Genomic DNA, 18943 nt, shown 5'->3' on the forward strand with positions numbered 1-18943 from the left:
ACTGGTTTGAATCATCTCAATGGTGAAGAGAGCCACATATAATAGAATTGATCATTGTAGTCTTGTTGTTGCTATGTATAATGATCTGGTTATGCTCATTTCACTTAGCATCAATTCATGTAAGTCTCTCCAGGACTCTCTGAAATCATCTTGCTGGTCTTTTCTTACAAAACAATAGTATTCCATAGCATTTATATACCATAACTTACTCAGCCATTCTCCAATTGATGGGCATACATTCAGTTTCCAGTTTCTTGTCACTACAAAGAGGGCTGCCACAAACATTTTTGTACGTATGGATTCATTTCCCTCCTTTAAGTTCTCTTTGGGATATAATCCCAGTAGAAACGCTGATGGATCAAAGGGTTTGCAAAGTTTGATGACTTTTTGAGCATAGTTCCAAACTGCTCTCCAGAAGGGTTGGATCTATTCACAATTCCACCAACAATGTATCAGTATCCCAGTTTTCCCACATCCCCTCCAACATTGCGCATTATCTTTTCCTGTCATCTTAGCCAATCTGACAGGTGTATGGTGGTATCTCAGAACTGTCTTAATTTGCATTTTTCTGATCAATAGTGATTTGGAGCACCTTTTCATTAGCTACAAATAGTTTCAATTTCTTCATCTGAAAATTGTTCATATCCTTTGACCATTTATTAATTGGAGAATGGCTTGAACTATTATAAATTTGAGTCAATTCTCTATATATTTTAGAAATGACTGCCTCCATTTTCTTACTTGTATAATAAGAATGAGAGTCTGTAGAGGGCTGAAACTCTTCAGTTCATGCATTGAGGTCCAGACAACCGAGCACTTAAAGCTAATTACTGATTGGACAATACTCTATAAACATATACTTGGAAAATGGTCCTTCCCACTATCCTGTGCTGGCTCGATAATTGGTGTATACAGAGAATTGTAGGAGAGATTGGGGGTGGAGTAAGACCAGCCAGGTCATTTTGGCAGTAGATGAGGAAGAAGGAAGGTTGAGATTCTGCTTCCATCCAATTCAATCCTACCTCTAAATTCCAAGAATAAAGACTGAGGACTTTTGCTTATCCTGACTCCAGGTGATTCTAAGGTATCCAGGATGCTAACGCGGTCATCACAAGAGTCAGAGTAATCTAGTAAACAGCAGGACAATTTTCCAGGTCAGGAAGACCTAGATTCAAGTCCTGCCTCTGACAGATGCATGTAAGCAATTCTCTTAAGATAGTGTTTCTTATTTTGGAACCTGCTCATTTATTTTGAAAAACATTTTAATAACTATATTTCAGTATAATTCGTTTCTCTAATAATACTATGTATTTTGTTTTATGCATTTAAAAACATTATTCTGAGCACAATGAGAGAGATGATTTTTGTGCTTTGTAAGAAGTGCCTCACAAGGATGTCCATCAATAGGGGAATGGCTGAATAAATTGTGGGATGTGGTTATGATGGAATATTATTGTTCTATAGAAAATGATGAGCAGGATACTCTCAGAAAAACCTGGAAAGTCCTCTATGAACTCAAGTAAAGTGAAATGTACTATATACAAACTAATAGCAATGTTGTGGGATGACCAGCTGTGACTGAGTTTAATGTTCTCAGCAATGCAGTGATCCATGACTACTCTGAAGAACTTAAGGTGAAAAAGGCTATCCAAACCCAGAGAAAAAACTGATTATGTCTGAATACAAGTTGAAGTGTACTCTTTTTTTTTTTTTACTTTATTTTTCTTGAGGGGTTTTTTTTTGGGGGGAGGGAATAGCTATATTATTTTCTTTCACAATGTAACTTTTATAGAAATGTTTTGCATTACTTCACATGTACCATCTTAATAAGGGGTGGGGTCTGAAGGGAGAAAATCTGGAATTCAGATTTTAAAAAATTTTAAAGCAAAATGTTCAGAAAATTGTTTTAAATGTAATTGGGGAAAAATAAAAATGTTAAATTAAAAAAAAGAAAATACCATTTTAAACAAGTGGCTCACAAGAAGTGGGTAGCCTTGGCCATATGTTCCCTACATGTGTGCCTCACTACCACTGTATTCTAAATTTGTGACTACTCTTCCTATGGACTTTAGGTGTATTAATGGGAACATTTGCCAAGGTTTAAGTACGGAGAATAATTTTTGAAGCTACTAATTTTACTTTGCTTTATCAGTAAATACTTTTGCTTGGTATTAATTGGGTCTACTGACTGACTGGTAATGGTAGGAAACTGGTGAGGACTTATGACTTATACTTGTAAAAATAACTACGCATGGGGTATTCCTATCCTTTGTATCAGAAGTAGCAGCTACATTCTAGGGACTCAACTCATGAGATCAAGCACAAGTTGGGAAGAGAACCCCAGAGGAATTATGATATAAACATCTGATTAATCTGTATTATTATTTTAATTAATTATGTATTATTAATATGATTAGTTTATAATTTTCCTCATAATATATAAACAAACAAAAAGTATCCTACTTGAGTGAGCATGTACATATTTGTGGGTATGAAAGTAAACTTATAAATGGGAATTTTGGAGGAGTTATGCAACTTCAGGAAACCCACATTGTCCAAGTTTAAAATGAAGTCCTCTCATATGTTTCTGCCTTAATTTCTTCATTGTTTTAAAGGGTAGGAAGATAGGATAGCAGAAACTAGTTGGTTATCGTTTGGGGACTTTAATTGGAGAGATGGAGAAGAATTTGGAGAGCTTTTTGGCACATACAGGTCCCTTTCCCTTCTTTAGTACCTCTTTGGGGTATAAGCCCAGTAGTAGCACTGCTGAATCAAAGGTTATGCACAGTTTGATAACTTTTTGGGCATAATTCCAGATTGCTCTCCAGAATGGTTGGATTTGTTCACAACTCCACCAACAATGATGCAAAAATCTTAAATAAAATATTAGCAAAGAGATTATGGAAAATTATCCATGGCCAAGCAGGATTTATACCAGGCTGGTTCAATGTCAGGAAAACTATTAGGATAAATGATTATATCAATAATCAAATTAACAAGAATCAATAGATGCAGAAAAAGCATTTGATAAAATCCAATAGCCATTCCTATTAAAAACACTAGAGACTATAGGAATAAATGAACTTCTCCTTAAAATAGTCAGTAGCATCTATTTAAAATCACAAGTAAGCATCCTATGTAATGGGAATAAATTGGAGCCATTCTCAATAAGATCAGGGGTGAAACAAGGTGCCCACTATCACCATTACTATTCAATATTGTATTAGAAATGTTAGCTTTGGCAAGAAGAGAAGAAAAAGAGATTAAAGGAATTAGAGTAAGTAATGAGGAAACCAAATTGTCACTCTTTGCAGATGATATGATGCTATACTTAGAGAACCCCAGAGAATCAACTAAAAACTCTTAGAAATAATCCACAACTGGAATAGATTAGGTTCAAAGGACAAAATAGTCAATAACTTCAATAATCTAGTGTTTGACAAATCCAAAGACCCCAGCTTTTGGGATAAGAATTCACTTTTTGACAAAAACTGCTAGGAAAATTGAAAATTAGTATGGAAGAAACTAGGCATTGACCCATACTTAACACCATATACCAAGATAAAGTCAAAATGGGTTCATGATCTAAACATAAAGAATTATGTTATAAATAAATTAGAAAAACATGGGATAGTTTACCTCTTAGACCTGTGGAGGACGAAGGCATTTGTGCCCAAAGAAGAACTAGAGATCATTACTGATCATAAAATAGATAATTTTGATTATGTTAAGTTAAAAAGTTTTTGTACAAATAAAACTAATGCAGACAAGATTAGAAGGGAAAAAATAAACTGGGAAAACATTTTTACAGTCAAAGTTCTGATAAATGTCTCATTTCCAAAATATATAGAGAATTGACTCAAGTTTACAAGAAATCAAGCCATTCTTCAATTGATATCAACAGACAATTTTCAGATGAAGACATTGAAGCTATTTCTAGTCGTATGAAAAAGTTCTCCAAATAAATTTTAATCAGAGAAATGCAAATTAAGACAACTCTGAGATACCACTACATACCTGTCAGATAGACTAAGATGACAGGAAAAGATAATAATGAATGTTGGAGGGCATGTGAGAAAATTGGGACACTGATACATTATTGGTGGAAAGGTGAACAGATCCAACCATTCTGGAGTGCAATTTGGAACTATGCTCAAAAAGTTATCAAACTGTGTATACCCTTTGACCCAGCAGTATTTCTACTGTGTTTATGTCCCAAAGAGATCTTAAAGAAGGGAAAGGGACCATATGTGCAAGAATGTTTGTGGCAGCCCTCTTTGTAGTGGCCAGAAACTGGAAACTGAATGGATGCCCATCAATTGGAGAATAGCTGAATAAATTGTGGCATATGAATGTTATAGGATATTATTGGTCTGTAAGAAATAACCAGCAAGATGATTTCAGAAAGGCCTGGAGAAACTTATTATGAACTGATGCTGAGTGAAATGAGCAAGTCCAGGAGATCATTATATACTTCAACAACAATACTATATGATGATCAATTCTGATGGATGTGGCTCTCTTCAACAATGAGATGAACCAAATCAGCTCCATTTGTTCAATAATGAATAGAACTAGCTACACACTATGAGTGTGAAAATAGCATTCCCAATCCCTCTATTTTTGTCTGCCTGCATTTTTTATTTCCTTCACAAGTTAATTGTACATCATTTTAAAGTCCGATTCTTCTTGTGCAGCAAAATAACTATGGATATGTATACATATATTGTATTTAACATATACTTTAACATATTTAGCATGCATTGATCTACCTGCCATCTGGAGCAAGGGTGGGGGAAAGAAGGGGAAAAATTGGAACAAAAGATTTTGCAATTGTCAGTGCTGAAAAATTATCCATGCATATATCTTGTAAATAAAAAGCTATAATAAAAAAAGTATATTTTAAATGCTTATATACCCTGTGAAAGTTTAAAAAAATAAAAAGAAATAATTCACAACTTTAGCAAAGTTGCAGGATACAAATAAATCCACATAAATCATCAGCATTCTTATACCATCACTAACAAAATCCAACAGCAAGAGATACAAAAATAAATCTCATTTAAAATAACAATTGATAGTATGAAATATTTGGGAATCTATCTGCCAAGAAAGTCAGGAACTATATGAGCAAAACTACAAAACACTTTCCACACAAAGTCAGATCTAAATAACTGGAAAAATATCAAGTGCTCTTGGATAGGCTGAGTGAATATAATAAAGATGGCAATACTATCTAAACTAATCTATTTATTTAGTGCTATTCCAATCAAACTCCCAAGAAATTATTTTACTGACCTAGAAAAAATAACAATAAAATTCATCTGGAAGAACAAAAGATCAAGAATTTCAAAGGAATTAATGAAGAGAAAAGTAAATGAAGGTGGCCTAGCTGTACCATATCTAAAACTATATTATAAAGCAGCAGTCATCAACGCCATTTGGTTCTGGCTAAGAAGTAGACTAGTTGATCAGTGGGATAGGTTAGGTTCACAGGACAAAATAGTCAATAACTATAGCAATCTAGTGTTTGACAAACCCAAAGACCCCAGCTTTTGGGATAAGAATTTACAATTTGACAAAAACTGGAAACTAGTCTGGCAGAAACTAGGCAGAGGCCCACATCTAACATCATATACCAAGAGAAGGTCAAAGTGAGTTCATGATCTAGACATAAAGAATGATATTATAAACAAATTAGAAGCACATAGATAGTTTACCTCTCACATTTGTGAACGAGGAAGGCATTTGTGACCAAAGAAGAACCAAAGATTATTATTGATCACAAAATAGATCATTTTAATTATGTTAAGTTAAAAAATTTTGTTAAAAACAAAACTAATGCAGACAAGATTAGAAGGGAAGCAATAAACTGGGAAAACATTTTTACAGTAAAAGTTTCTGATAAAGGCATCATTTCCAAAATATATAGAGAATTGACTCTATAAGAAATCAAGCCATTCTCCAACTGATAAATGGTCAAAGAATATGAACAGACTATTCTCAGACGAAGAAATTGAAACTATTTCTAGCCATATGAAAAGATGCTCCAAGTCATTATTAATCAGAGAAATGCAAATTAACACAACTCTTACATACCACTACACACCTGTTAGACTGGCTAGAATGACAGGGAAAAGATAAGGCGGAATGTTGGAGGGGATGTGGGAAAACAGGGACACTAATATATTGTTGATGGAATTGTGAATACATCCAACCATTCTGGAGAGCAATTTGGAACTATGCTCAAAAAGTTATCATACTGTGCATAACCTTTGATCCAGCAGTGTTACTACTGGACTAATATCCCAAAGAGATCTTAAAGAAGGGAAAGGGACCTGTATGTGCAAGAATGTTTGTGGCAGCCCTTTTTGTAGTGGCCAGAAACTGGAAACTGAGTAGATGTCCATCAATTGGAGAATGTCTGAATAAATTGTGGTATATGAATATTATGGAATATTATTGTTCGGTAAGAAATGACCAACAGGACGATTTCAGAAAGGCCTGGAGAGACTTAAATCAACTGATACTGAGTGAAATGAGCAGGGCCAGAAGATCATCATAATACTTCAACAGCAATACTATATGATGATCAATTCTGATGGACCTGGCCATCCTCAGCAATGAGATGAACCAAATCTGTTCCAATGGAGCAGTAATGAACTGAACCAGTTACACCCAGCGAAAAGAACTCTGGGGGATGACTAAGAACCATTATATTGAATTCCCAATCCCTATATTTTTCCCTGCTTGCATTTTTTATTTCCTTCACAGGCTAATTGTACCATATTTCAGAGTCCAATTCTTTTTGTACATCAAAATAATGGTTTGGACATGTATACTTATTTTGTATTTAATTTATAGTTTAACATATTTAACATGTATTGGTCATCCTGCCATCTAGGGGAGGGGGTGAAAGGAAGGAGGGGAAAAATTGGAACAAAAGGTCAATGATGTAAAATTACCCATGCATTTAACTTGTAAATAAAAAGCTATTTAAAAAAAAAAGAAAGAAATCAAGCCATTCTCTAATCGATAAATGGTCAAAGGATATGAACAGGCAATTTTCAGATAAAGAAATTAAAGCTATTTCTAGTCATATGAAAAGGTGCTCCAAATCACTCTTGATCAGAGAAATGTAAATTAAGACAACTTGGAGATACCACCACACACCTGTCAGATTGGCTAAGATGACAGGAAACAATAATGACCAATTCATTGGTGGGAAAACTGGGACATTGATACATAACTGGGGGAACTGTGAGTGAATACAACCACTCTGGAGAACAATTTGGAACTATGCTCAAAAAGTTATCAAACTCTGGATATCCTTTGACTCAGCAGTGTTACTACTTGGCTTATATCCCAAAGAGATACTAAAGGAGGGAAAGGGACCCACATGTGCAAAAATGTTCGTGGTTGCCCTTTTCATAATGGCAAGAAACTGGAAACTTAATGGGATGCCTGAATGGTTGAATAAATTATTGTATATGAATGTTATGGAATATTATTGTTCTGTAAGAAACAACCAACAGGAATATTTCAGAGAGACATGGAGAGACTTATATGAATTGATGCTAAACGAGAAGAACCAGGAGATCATTATACCCAGCAACAAAAAGACTATACAATGATCAATTCTGATGGACTTGGCTCTCTTCAACAATGAGATGATACAAACCAGTTCCAATTGTTCAGTAATGAAGAGAGTCATCTATACCCAGAGAGAGAACTATGGGAACTGAGTGTGGACCACAACATAGCATTTTCACTTTTTCTATTATTGTTTGCTTGCATTTTTGTTTTCCTTCTCAGATTTTTTTCTTTCTAGATCTGATTTTTCTTGTGCAGCAAGACAACTGTATAAATATGTATGTATGTATGTGTGTGTATATATATATATATGATTTAACACATATTTTAACATATTTAACATATATTGGACTGCCTACCATCTAGGGGAGGGAAAATTTGGAACAGAAGGTTTTTCAAGGGTCAATATTGAATGATTGCTCATGCATATGTTTTGTAAATAAAAAGCTATAATAAAATAAATTAAAAAAAAAAAAGATCAAGTCACTTCACCTTTCAATGCCCCAAGCTTACATTTTATATTATAGATGAGTTATTTACCTGCATCAGTGAAGACAGTTTCCCTACAAAGCACTTCTCAAAACAATGAAATTACTGATCCAAAGCTCATACTTCTTTTAATTTCTCTGCTCACAAAATAATGGCAGCTAGGTGACAGAATGATAGAATGCTAGGCTTGGAGCCAAGAAGATCGGTGTTCAAATCCTACTTCATATACTTATTAGCTACATGACCCTGGGCAGTCATTTAATGCCTCTGTAACTTCTTTATCTGTAAGATGGGAATAATAATGATAATGCACATACTTTGAAGAGCTGTTGTGAGGATCAAATGAGATAATATTTGTAAAACACTTTTGCAAACCTTAAAGTAATTAGTTGTTATCAAAAAATGGCACTATATACACAGGAATTTCATATGGAATTGATTAGAATTTTAAATTAGATTTCTTAAAAGGACATTCCTGAGGTAGAAGCAAATAGATAATCAATAGGGTAGGAATGAAATATTACCAAAGTCTGCAAAAGGATTATCCCTGAGTTTTATTACTTCTTCCTTGAGAGAAAACTGTATTGGTTCTACTGTATTTTTAAATCTGTTAATGACCATTTTCTAGCCTGTTCTCAGTAAAATTCTCACATTAGACATGTCACTATCCAGATTTGCTGTGTTAACTTGGGGAAAAATCATCTACAAGCAAATACAATATCTAACTATGCATTTGGAATAGAATCATTTAATTTTAAAATTGGGGTTTCAGACCCACAAAATAGAGATTGAATATTGGATTTAAAAAGCATAATCTGTAATGGCTTCTCTGGATCTACATCTAGATATATAAATATATTTCAACAATGGGTAATAAAATCTCCATATATAATTTTGAAAATACACCTAAAAGAAAAACCATTAAAATGAAAAAGATGAAATTTAAAATTGTATATGGATCCAAATTATTTATGTGCAGCAATTTCTCAGTATGAAAGCAAACTTAATTTCTCCTATTTTCCTCCAAAATTTCCTTCAATGCTTACTTATCCTAGAAGGGTTTTATAACTCAGGTCTCCAAAACTATTGTTTGGGTATGTTATGGAAAATCTCAAATTTTAAAGTGTTCCACGGACAAATTAGTTGGAATACTGTGAGCTGAAAGCAGATAGATAAGCAACATGGCTTAACATTAAGCCCACCCCTTCCCATCCAAGCCAATCTTTTCTGTGTATTTCCTCATGTCTACTATGGTGATGAAGTCCAATAGTACCAAGAATCACCACCAACATAAGGGATACTACTGAGCACATTTTCTTCTAAATAGTTGTTCTATTACTTCAACAATAATAATTATGATGACACTGAAAATAGTCATTATAATGAATAAGCTTGGACCTAGGGAAGAGATGAAAAAACTCATTCCTTTCTCTTTTTTGCAAAACTGGGGGACTATATAGAATAATGCATATATTGTCAAACTTGGTTGATATGTTCATTTTTGCTATTCTCTCTATTCTTTGTCAAAAAGAATGGCTTTCTGTCTAGGTAGAGGTGGGGAGGGATATATTTGTAAATAAAAGAAATATAAAAACAATTTCAATTAAGTTAAAAAAAAAAAAAGAAATAGCTTAGATACTTATTAGCTTTGTAACTGCCATTTCCTTGTTTGTAAAATGAGAATAGCATCTCTTCATACAATTGTGAGGGACAAATGAAGAAACATAACAGCATTTTGCAAACCTTATTAAATATATATGTGTGTGTGTACAAAATAAATATATATGTAACATTATATGTTTATGTAAATAATGTAAACTTATTAAAAATAATACGTTTATTAAGTAAAAACTTATATGTTTTGTTATACATAAAAGTACATGTATGTATATATAGCTTTATATGTATGAATAAATATGTATATAAGTGAAATAAACGGACTGATTCTGTGCCTTTTTTATTGATTCTATTTGCATTTAATTGATTTTGTCCTGTAACTGCCTAAGTTATGTTTCTTAATTTAGAGCTTATGAACTTAGTTTATGTACTCATGAACTTAGTTTAGATACTCAGCTGTCCTATAAGTTTAGGAAATCCAATTCTCCTGTTAATCACTGTTCTATTCTTGTATCAAGGAAATATATTACCCTTAAAGGATATAGATAGACAATAGGGACTCTGGTCTAGAATTTTTATACCATCAAAATATCTTTCAAGAAGTTTGGTTTGCTATCTGTATCCTTGCCAATGGAACTGAACTCAACTGAAAAACTTTTCTTAGTCTCGTGAGGAAAAAAAAAATTGTTTCTGGCCCTCATTCCCAATTTCTGTCTAATCATATTTTCTTTCATCTATGATGCTAGCCTTCCTATTTTCGATACTCCTCAAAACTATAATAGAAAACTATAAAATATAATATAAAAGACTTTCATTTCAGGGGAAAGGGATATTCTTTTTATTGGTAAATTTGTACTTTACTAATTGTGCTTAGAGCTTTGTGTCTCAGTCTTCCTTAATTTTAACTGACACAGAATGTAGGTATATACATACTCGTGTGTGTGTGTGTGTGTGTATGTGTATATATATATATATATATATATACACATACACACATACACATACAGAGAGAATATATTTGTATAACTATTATTTTTTAAATGTATTTAATATAGATTGTCTAATTCCTTTCAAGGTTGCCAATTTTTCTTGAGGACAAGTCACAATCTCTTTTTGCTTAATTTTAGAGATTCAGATATAACAAAAATCTACAAAGGCAAGGTTTTATGTCCATAAATTTGCTTCACTGATGGCTTGCCTTCCCTACCATCAACACTTACTATAATTACTTCTTAATGGAATTACTCCATTTTATTAAATATCTAAGATAATTGCAGGTAGAGAAGAAAAGATTAGGAGGGAAATTTATCCTACTTGATTAAGATCATTACCTGAATTTGGGGTCTGGCTACATGGTAAAGTAGAATCATTCCAGATACCAGGGTCCCAGCCAAGATGCCATACTGCACTTCCCAAAAACAGAGTAAGAAAGTTATACACAATGGTACCATATCCAGTCCTGGAAAAGAGAAATAGAAAGGTCAGATGAATAGATTCTGGGAGAATAACAATACTGAACTCACTTGGTTTTAGTCTACCCCACACCTAACACCTGAGTTAGATAGGATAACAGTTCTTTTTGATTCTGGATCTAATCCATTTCCTTACTATATAACAAAATCCCATTTTTGTCTCCAACATATTAAAAGAGCAAATTCATCCCCACTCCAAAAGCTTACCAAAGATTTTTTGAATCTTTTTGTCTTTTTGAAAGTCTCTTTGAAAGTCAATTATGATTGAAATAACCATAAGAAATGACAAATAGGAAGAATTCAACAAAGTGCGGGAAGAAATATGTACTGATATGGAACAAATTCATGAAAACAACATCTACAGTGTTCCGTTCAGTCTCATCCTACTTTTTGTGATTCTGTGAACCATACTATTCATGGGATTTTCTTGGAAAAGATACTGGAGTAGTTTGCCATTTTCTTCTCCAATGGATTAAGGCAAACAGAGTTAAGTGACTTGTCCAGAGTCACACACCTAGTAAGTATCTAAAGCCAGATTTGAACTCCTATCCCAACTCTGGGTCCAATTCTCTATCCATTGCTTCATCTAGCTGCCCCATCCACAGTGACTACAACTATATAAAAGGAAAAGAATAAAAACCTGAAGCTTAATACTGTGTAAAGCTCCAGAAAAGATGTGAGAAAATGTATTTCCCTCCTTTCTTTGCAGAGGAGATACATGTTTTCCATATACTTTACATATATTGTCAATATATTCATTGGATTTGCCAAACTACTTTAAAAAAAAAAAACTTTTTCTATTCTTTAAAGGCTTTAAGGGATTTTTTTACTTAATATTATATATTTTAATTACATGTAAAGATATTTTTCAACATTTATCTTTGTAAAATTCTGAGTGACATTTTTTTCTCTCTTCCTCTCTTCCCTCCTTCCATCCTCAAGGCTGCAGGTAGTCCAATATAAGCTATAATGTACAATTGTGCCAAGCATATTTTCACATAAGTCATGTTGTGAAGGAAGACAGAATAAAAGGGAAAAACTAAGAGAAAGAAAAAAAATGAAAATACTATGCTCTCAACTGCATTCAGGCTACATAATTCTTTCTCTGGATATGGTCAGCATTTTCTATCACAAATCCCTTGGAATTGTCGTAGACCATTGTATTGCTGAGAGGAGTTAAGTCTCATAATTGATCGTTGTACAATGTTACTGTTACTATGTACAATGTTTTGATTCTGTTCACTTCATTTAGCATCAGTTCATGGAAATCTTTCCAGGTTTTTCTGAAATCTGCCTACTTGTCATTTGCTATAGAACATTAATATTTCATTACATTGATAAACTACAAATTGTTCAGCCACTCTCCAAATGATGGGCATCCTCTCAATTTCCAATTCTTTGCCACTACAAAAAGAGCTCCTATAAATATTTTTGTATACATAAATCTTTTTCCCTTTTTCTGATCTCTTTGGGATATAAACCTAGTAGTGATTTTACTGGATCAAAGGGTATGCAGCTTTATAGCCTTTTGGGCACAGTTCCAAATTCTCTCCAGAATAGTTAAATCAGTTCACAACTCCAGCAACAATTTATTAATATTCCAATTTTCTCATATCTTCTCCAATGTTTAACTAATATGACAGAAAAGGAAAATGATAAGCTGATAGATGGGAGGTGGTATCCCCCGAGCTGTTTTAATTTACATTTCTCTTATCAATAGTGATTTTCAGCATGTTTTTATATCACTATGATTAACTTTAATTTTTTCATCTGGAAACTGCATGTTAAGATGCTTTGACCACTTATCAATTGGGAAAAGACTTGTATTTTTGCAAAATTGACTAATAAATTTTAGAAATGAGACCTTTATCAAAAGCACTGGCTATACAAATTGTTTCCCAGCTTTCTGCTTTCTTTGTAATCTTATCTACATTGGTTTTGTTTTTTAATGTAATAAAATTATCCATTTTGTATTTCATAATATTCTTTATCTCAGTTTGGTCATAAGTTTTTCTCTTCTCCACAGATTTGGCAGGTAAACTATTCCTTGCTCTGTTAATTTGTTTAGGATATTACCTTTTATGTCTAAATCATGTATCCATTTTGATCTTATCTTCATATAAGGTGTGAGATGTTAGTCAATGCCTATTTTGGCCATACTATTTTCCAGTTTTCCTAGAAGTTCTTTTTTTTTTTCCCTCCCAAATAGTGAGCTCTACTACTGTGCTTTGTGTAGCTGATATATTCCACTGATCCACCACTTTCTTAGCCAGGGCTAAAGAGTTTTGATTATTGCCACTTTATAATACTTTATAATATAATACTTTACAATACTTTATAATATAAAAATAATAGATTTAGATCTAGAAGTCCTAGCTGACTTCCTCCTTTTCATCTTTTTCTTTAATTCCTTGATATTCTTGACCTTTTATTTGTTCTGCCAAATGCATTTTGATTTTTTTTGGTTTCATAAAATAATTTTAGTAACTTGATAGTTATCATACTGAATAAGTAGATTAATTTAGGTAGTATTGCCGTTTTTAATATATTACTTCAGACTATCCATGAACAATTGATAATTTTCCAGTTATTTAGATCTGACTTTATTTGTGTGAAAAGTGTTTTGTATTTGTGTTCATATAGTCCTTGGGTTTGTCTTGGCAGGTAGACTCCCAAATATTTTATATTGTCTAGGTTTTTTTTTTTTTTTAATTAAAGCTTTTTACATTCAAAATATATGCATAGATAATTTTCAATAGCCATCTTTTGCAAAACTTTGTGCTCCAAATTTTTTCCCTCCAGATGACAAGTAATCCAACATATGTTAAGCATGTGTAATTGTTCTGTACACATTTCCACAATTGTCATGCTGCACAAGAAAAATTAATTCAAAAAGGAAAAAAATTAGAAAGAAAACAAAATGCAAGCAAACAACAACAAAAAGAGTGAAAATCCTATATTGTAATTCACACTCAATTCTCACAGTCCCCTCTCTGGGTGCAGATGGCTCTCTTCATTACAAGACCATTGGAACTAGCCCGAATCATCTCATTGTTTAAAAAAAAAAAGCCAAATCCATCAGAATTGATCACTGTATAATCTTGCTAATGCCATGTACAATGATCTCCTGGTTCTGCTCACTTCACTTAGCTTCAGTTCATGTAAGTCTCTCTGGGCCTCTCTGAAATCATCCTACTAATCATTTCTTATGAAACTGTGCTATAACATTCATATGCCATAACTTTTTCAGCCATTCTCAATCCAGTTTCTTGCCACTACAAAAAGACTGCCACAAACTGTGAGTCCTTTTCCCTATTTTATGATCTCTTTGAGTTATAGTAAAGACACTACTGGATCAAAGAGTATGCATAGTTTGATAGCCCTTTAGGTACAGAATGGTTAGATCCATTCACAATTCTACCAACAACATATTAGTGTCCCAGTTTTCTCACTTCCTTTCCAATAGTTATCATTATCTTTTCCTGTCATCTTAGCCAATTTGAGAAGTGTGAAGTGGTATCTCAGAATTGTTTTAATTTTCATTTCTCTACTAAATAGTGATATAGGTCACCTCTTCATATGACTAGAAATGGTTTCAAGTTTTTCATCTAAAAATTGTCTGTACATATAATTTGACCATTTATCTCAAAGGCTATGAACAAACAATTTTCAAAGGATGAAATTGAAAGTATTACCACTCATATGAAAGAGTGTTCCAAATCATTATTGATCAGAGAAATGCAAATTAAGACAACTCTGAGATACCACTATACACCTGTCAGATTGGCTAAGATGACAGGAAAAAATAATGATGAATGTTGAAGGGGATGCGGGAAAACTGGGACACTGATGCATTGTTGGTGGAGTTGTGAATGAATCCAACCATTCTGGAGAGCAATATGGAATTATGCCCCAAAAGTTATCAAATTGTGCATACCCTTTGATCCAGCAGTATTTCTATTGGGCTTATATCCCAAAGAAATACTAAAGAAGGGAAAGGGACCTGTATGTGCCAAAATGTTTGTGGCAGCCCTGTTTGTAGTGGCTAGAAACTGGAAAATGAATGGATGCCCATCAATTGGAGAATGGCTGGGTAAATTGTGGTATATGAATGTTATGGAATATTATTGTTCTGTAAGAAATGACCAACAGGATGAATACAGAGAGGACTGGCGAGACTTACATGAACTGATGCTAAGTGAAATGAGCAGAACCAGGAGATCATTATACACTTCGACAACAATATTGTATGAGGACATATTTTGATGGAAGTGGATTTCTTTGACAAAGAGACCTAACTGAGTTTCAATTGATAAATGATGGACAGAAGCAGCTACACCCAAAGAAAGAAAACTGGGAAACAAATGTAAACTATCTGCATTTTTGTTTTTCTTCCTGGGTTATTTATACCTTCTGAATCCAATTCTCCCTGTGCAACAAGAGAACTGTTCGGTTCTGCAAACATATATTGTATCTAGGATATACTGCAACATATCCAACATATATAGGACTGCTTGCCATCTAGGGGAGGGGGTGGAGGGAGGGAGGGGAAAAATCGGAACAGAAACGAGTGCAAGGGATAATGTTGTAAAAAAATTACCCTGGCATGGATTCTGTCAATATAAAATAATTATTAAATAAAAATTAAAAAATAAAATTGACCATTTATCAACTGGAGAATGGCTTGAATTCTTACAAATTTGAGTCAAGTTGTTCCCAGTTTATTGTTTTCCTTCTAATCTTGTCTGCATTGGTTTTGTTTATGCAAAAAGCTTTTAATTTAATATAATCAAAATTATACATTTTATATTCAATAACATACTTCAGTTTTCTTTGGCCACAAATTCCTTCCTTTTCCACAGATCTGAGAGGTAAACCATCCTTTGTTCTTCTAATTTACTTATAATATCACTCTTTATGTCCAAATCATGAACTCATTTCAATCTTATCTTGGTATAGGGTGTTAGGTGTCATTTCTAAATTTTATGGCGTAGTTTTTGCCATACTAATTTCCAATTTTCTCTGCAATTTTTCTCAAATAGTGAGTTCTTATTCCAAAAGCTGGAATCTTTGGGTTTGTCAAACTATATATTACTATAGCCACTGACTATTGTGTCTTGTGAACCTAACTATTTCACTGATCAATTACTCGATTTGTTAGCCAGTGCCAGATATTTTTGATGATCACCAATTTATAATACAATTTTAGGTCTGGTACAGCTAAGCTATCCTTCATTTGCATTTTTTCTATTAATTTCCTTAAAATTATTGACTTTTTGTTCTTCCAGGTGAACTTTGTTATTTTTTCTAACTCTGTAAAATAATTTCTTGGGAGTTTGGTATGACACTGAGTAAGTAGATTAATTTAGGTAGCATTATTGTTTTTATTACATTAGTTCAACCTATCCATGAGCACTTGATATTTTTTCAATTGATTAGATCTGACTTTATTTGTATGGAAAGTGTTTTTAATAATTGTAATTGTGTTTATGTAATTCCTGACTTTGCCTTGGCAATTAACTCCCAAATATATTACCAACAATTATTTTTAAATGGAATTTCTCTTTGTATTTCTTGCTGCTGGACTTTGTTGATAATATATAAAAATGCTGCTGATTTATGTAGATTTATTTTGTATCTTGCAACTTTGCCAAAATTGTGAATTGTTACTAGTAGTTTTTTTAGATGATTCTCTAAATATACCATTATATCATCTGCAAAGTATGATAATTTGGTTTCCTCATTACCTACTCTAATTTCTTTAATTTCTTTTTCTTCTCTTATGGCCAAAGCTAACATTTCTAATACAATACTGAATAATAATGGTGATAGTAGGCAACCTTGTTTTACCCCTGATCTTACTGGGAATGGTTCTAGTTTATCCCCATTACATGTAATGCTTGTTGATGGTTTTATCTAGATGTTACTGATCATTTTAAGGAAAACTATTATTTTTTCCCATGGGTGTTGCATTTTCTCAAATGCTTTTTGTCAGTTTTGTTAAAGATGTAGTCAATTATGCTAAGTTTACCTAATATTGAATGAATCCTGCATTCTTCTTATAAATCCTATTTAGTCATGGTTCATTATCCTAGGGATAACTTGCTATAATCTCTTTGCTAATATTTTATTTAAGATTTTTGCATCAGTATTCAGTAGAGAAATTTAAGTTTAGGTATCAGCATCATGTCGGTGTCATAAAAGGAATTTGGTAGGACTCCTTCTTTCGCTATTTTTCCAAAAAGTTTGCATAGTATTAGAGTTAATGGTTCTTTAAATGTTTAGTAGAATTCACATGTAAATCCATCTGGCCCTGGAGATTTTTTCTTAAAAAGTTGAGTAATAGCTTATTCTATTTCTTTTTCTAAAATGGGACTATCTAAGTATTGTATTTACTCTTCTGTTAATCTAGGCAATCTATATTTTTTGTAAGTATTTATCCATTTTGCTTAGATTATCAGATTTATTAACATATAGTTAGGCAAAATAGCTCCTAATATCACTCCAATTTTCTCTTCATTAGTGAAAAGTTCTCCCTTTTCATTTTTGATACTAACAATTTGATTTCCTTTTTTTTTCTTTTTCTAATCAAATTAACTAAAGGTTTATCTATTTTGTTGGCTTTTTCATAAAACCACTCTTAGTTTTGTTTATTAATTCAACAGTTTTCATACTTTCAATTTTATTCATCTTCCCTTTTATATTCAGAATTTGAAATTTGGTATTTAATTGGATGTTTTAAATTTGTTCTTTTTTTTAGCTTTTTTAGTTGCATGTCCAATTCATCGATCTTCTCTTTCTCTATTTTATGCAAGTAAGCATTTAGAGATATAAAACTTCTAAGAACTTCTTAGGTGCATCCCATAAATATTGGTATGTTATCTCATTACTGTCATTCTCTTGGATGAAATGATCAATTGTTTCTATGATTTGTTGTTTCACCCACTCATTCTTTAGGATTACATGATTAATTTTCAATTAATTTTTTGGTTTATTTTCTCCTGGTCTTTTATTACATGCAATTTTTATTGCATCATGATCTGAAAAAAAAATGCATTTACTACTTCTGCATTTGATTTTGAAGTTTTTATGCCCTAATACATAATTGATTTTTATATAGGTTCCATGTACTGCTGAGAAAAAAAGTACATTCCTTTCTGTCTCTATTCAATTTTCTCCAAAGGCCTATCATACCTAATTTTTCTGAATTCTATTTATCTCCTTAACTTTTTCCTATTTATTTTGTGGTTTGATTTACCTAGTTCTGAGAGAGCAAGATTGAGATCTCCCACTACTATAGTTTTGCTGTCTGATTTCTTGCAGCTCTCTTAACTTCTCCTCTAGGAATTTGGATGCTATACCACTTGGTACATATATATTTATTATTGATATCACTTCATCATCTATGGTACCTTTAACAGGACATAGTTTCCTTCCTTATCTCTTTTAATTAGATCTATTTTTGCTTGCTTGATCTGAGATTAGAATCACTATTCCTGCTTTTTTTTTTTTTTTTTTACTTCAGCTAAAGCATTATAGATTCTGCTCTAGCCTTTTACCTTTACTCTGTATGTTTTATTTTGCTTTAAATATATTTCTTATAAAAAACATATTGTAAGATTCTGGCTTTTAACCTATTCTGCTAACTGCTTCCATTTTATGGGAGAGCTCATTCCATTCACATTCACAGTTAAAATTACTAACTCTGTATTTCCTGCCACCTTGTTATACTTTCCTCTTTTCTTTCCTACCCAGGATTTTGCTTCTCACCA

At 32.6% G+C, this 18943-nt stretch overlaps 1 protein-coding gene across 2 annotated transcripts in view; it reads right to left on the reverse strand.

The window, feature by feature from the left end:
• SLC26A11 (solute carrier family 26 member 11) overlaps nucleotides 1-18943 on the reverse strand; it is a 69134-nt gene that overhangs the window by 11756 nt on the left and 38435 nt on the right. For both annotated transcript variants that reach the window (XM_051995426.1, XM_051995425.1), the window contains exon 12: nucleotides 11031-11158. In XM_051995426.1, coding sequence (XP_051851386.1) covers nucleotides 11031-11158 — 128 coding nt within the window. The remainder of the gene's footprint in view (nucleotides 1-11030; nucleotides 11159-18943) is intronic.

The sequence above is a fragment of the Antechinus flavipes genome, chromosome 4 (genome assembly GCF_016432865.1).
Source record: "Antechinus flavipes isolate AdamAnt ecotype Samford, QLD, Australia chromosome 4, AdamAnt_v2, whole genome shotgun sequence".
Classification (NCBI taxonomy): domain Eukaryota; kingdom Metazoa; phylum Chordata; class Mammalia; order Dasyuromorphia; family Dasyuridae; genus Antechinus; species Antechinus flavipes.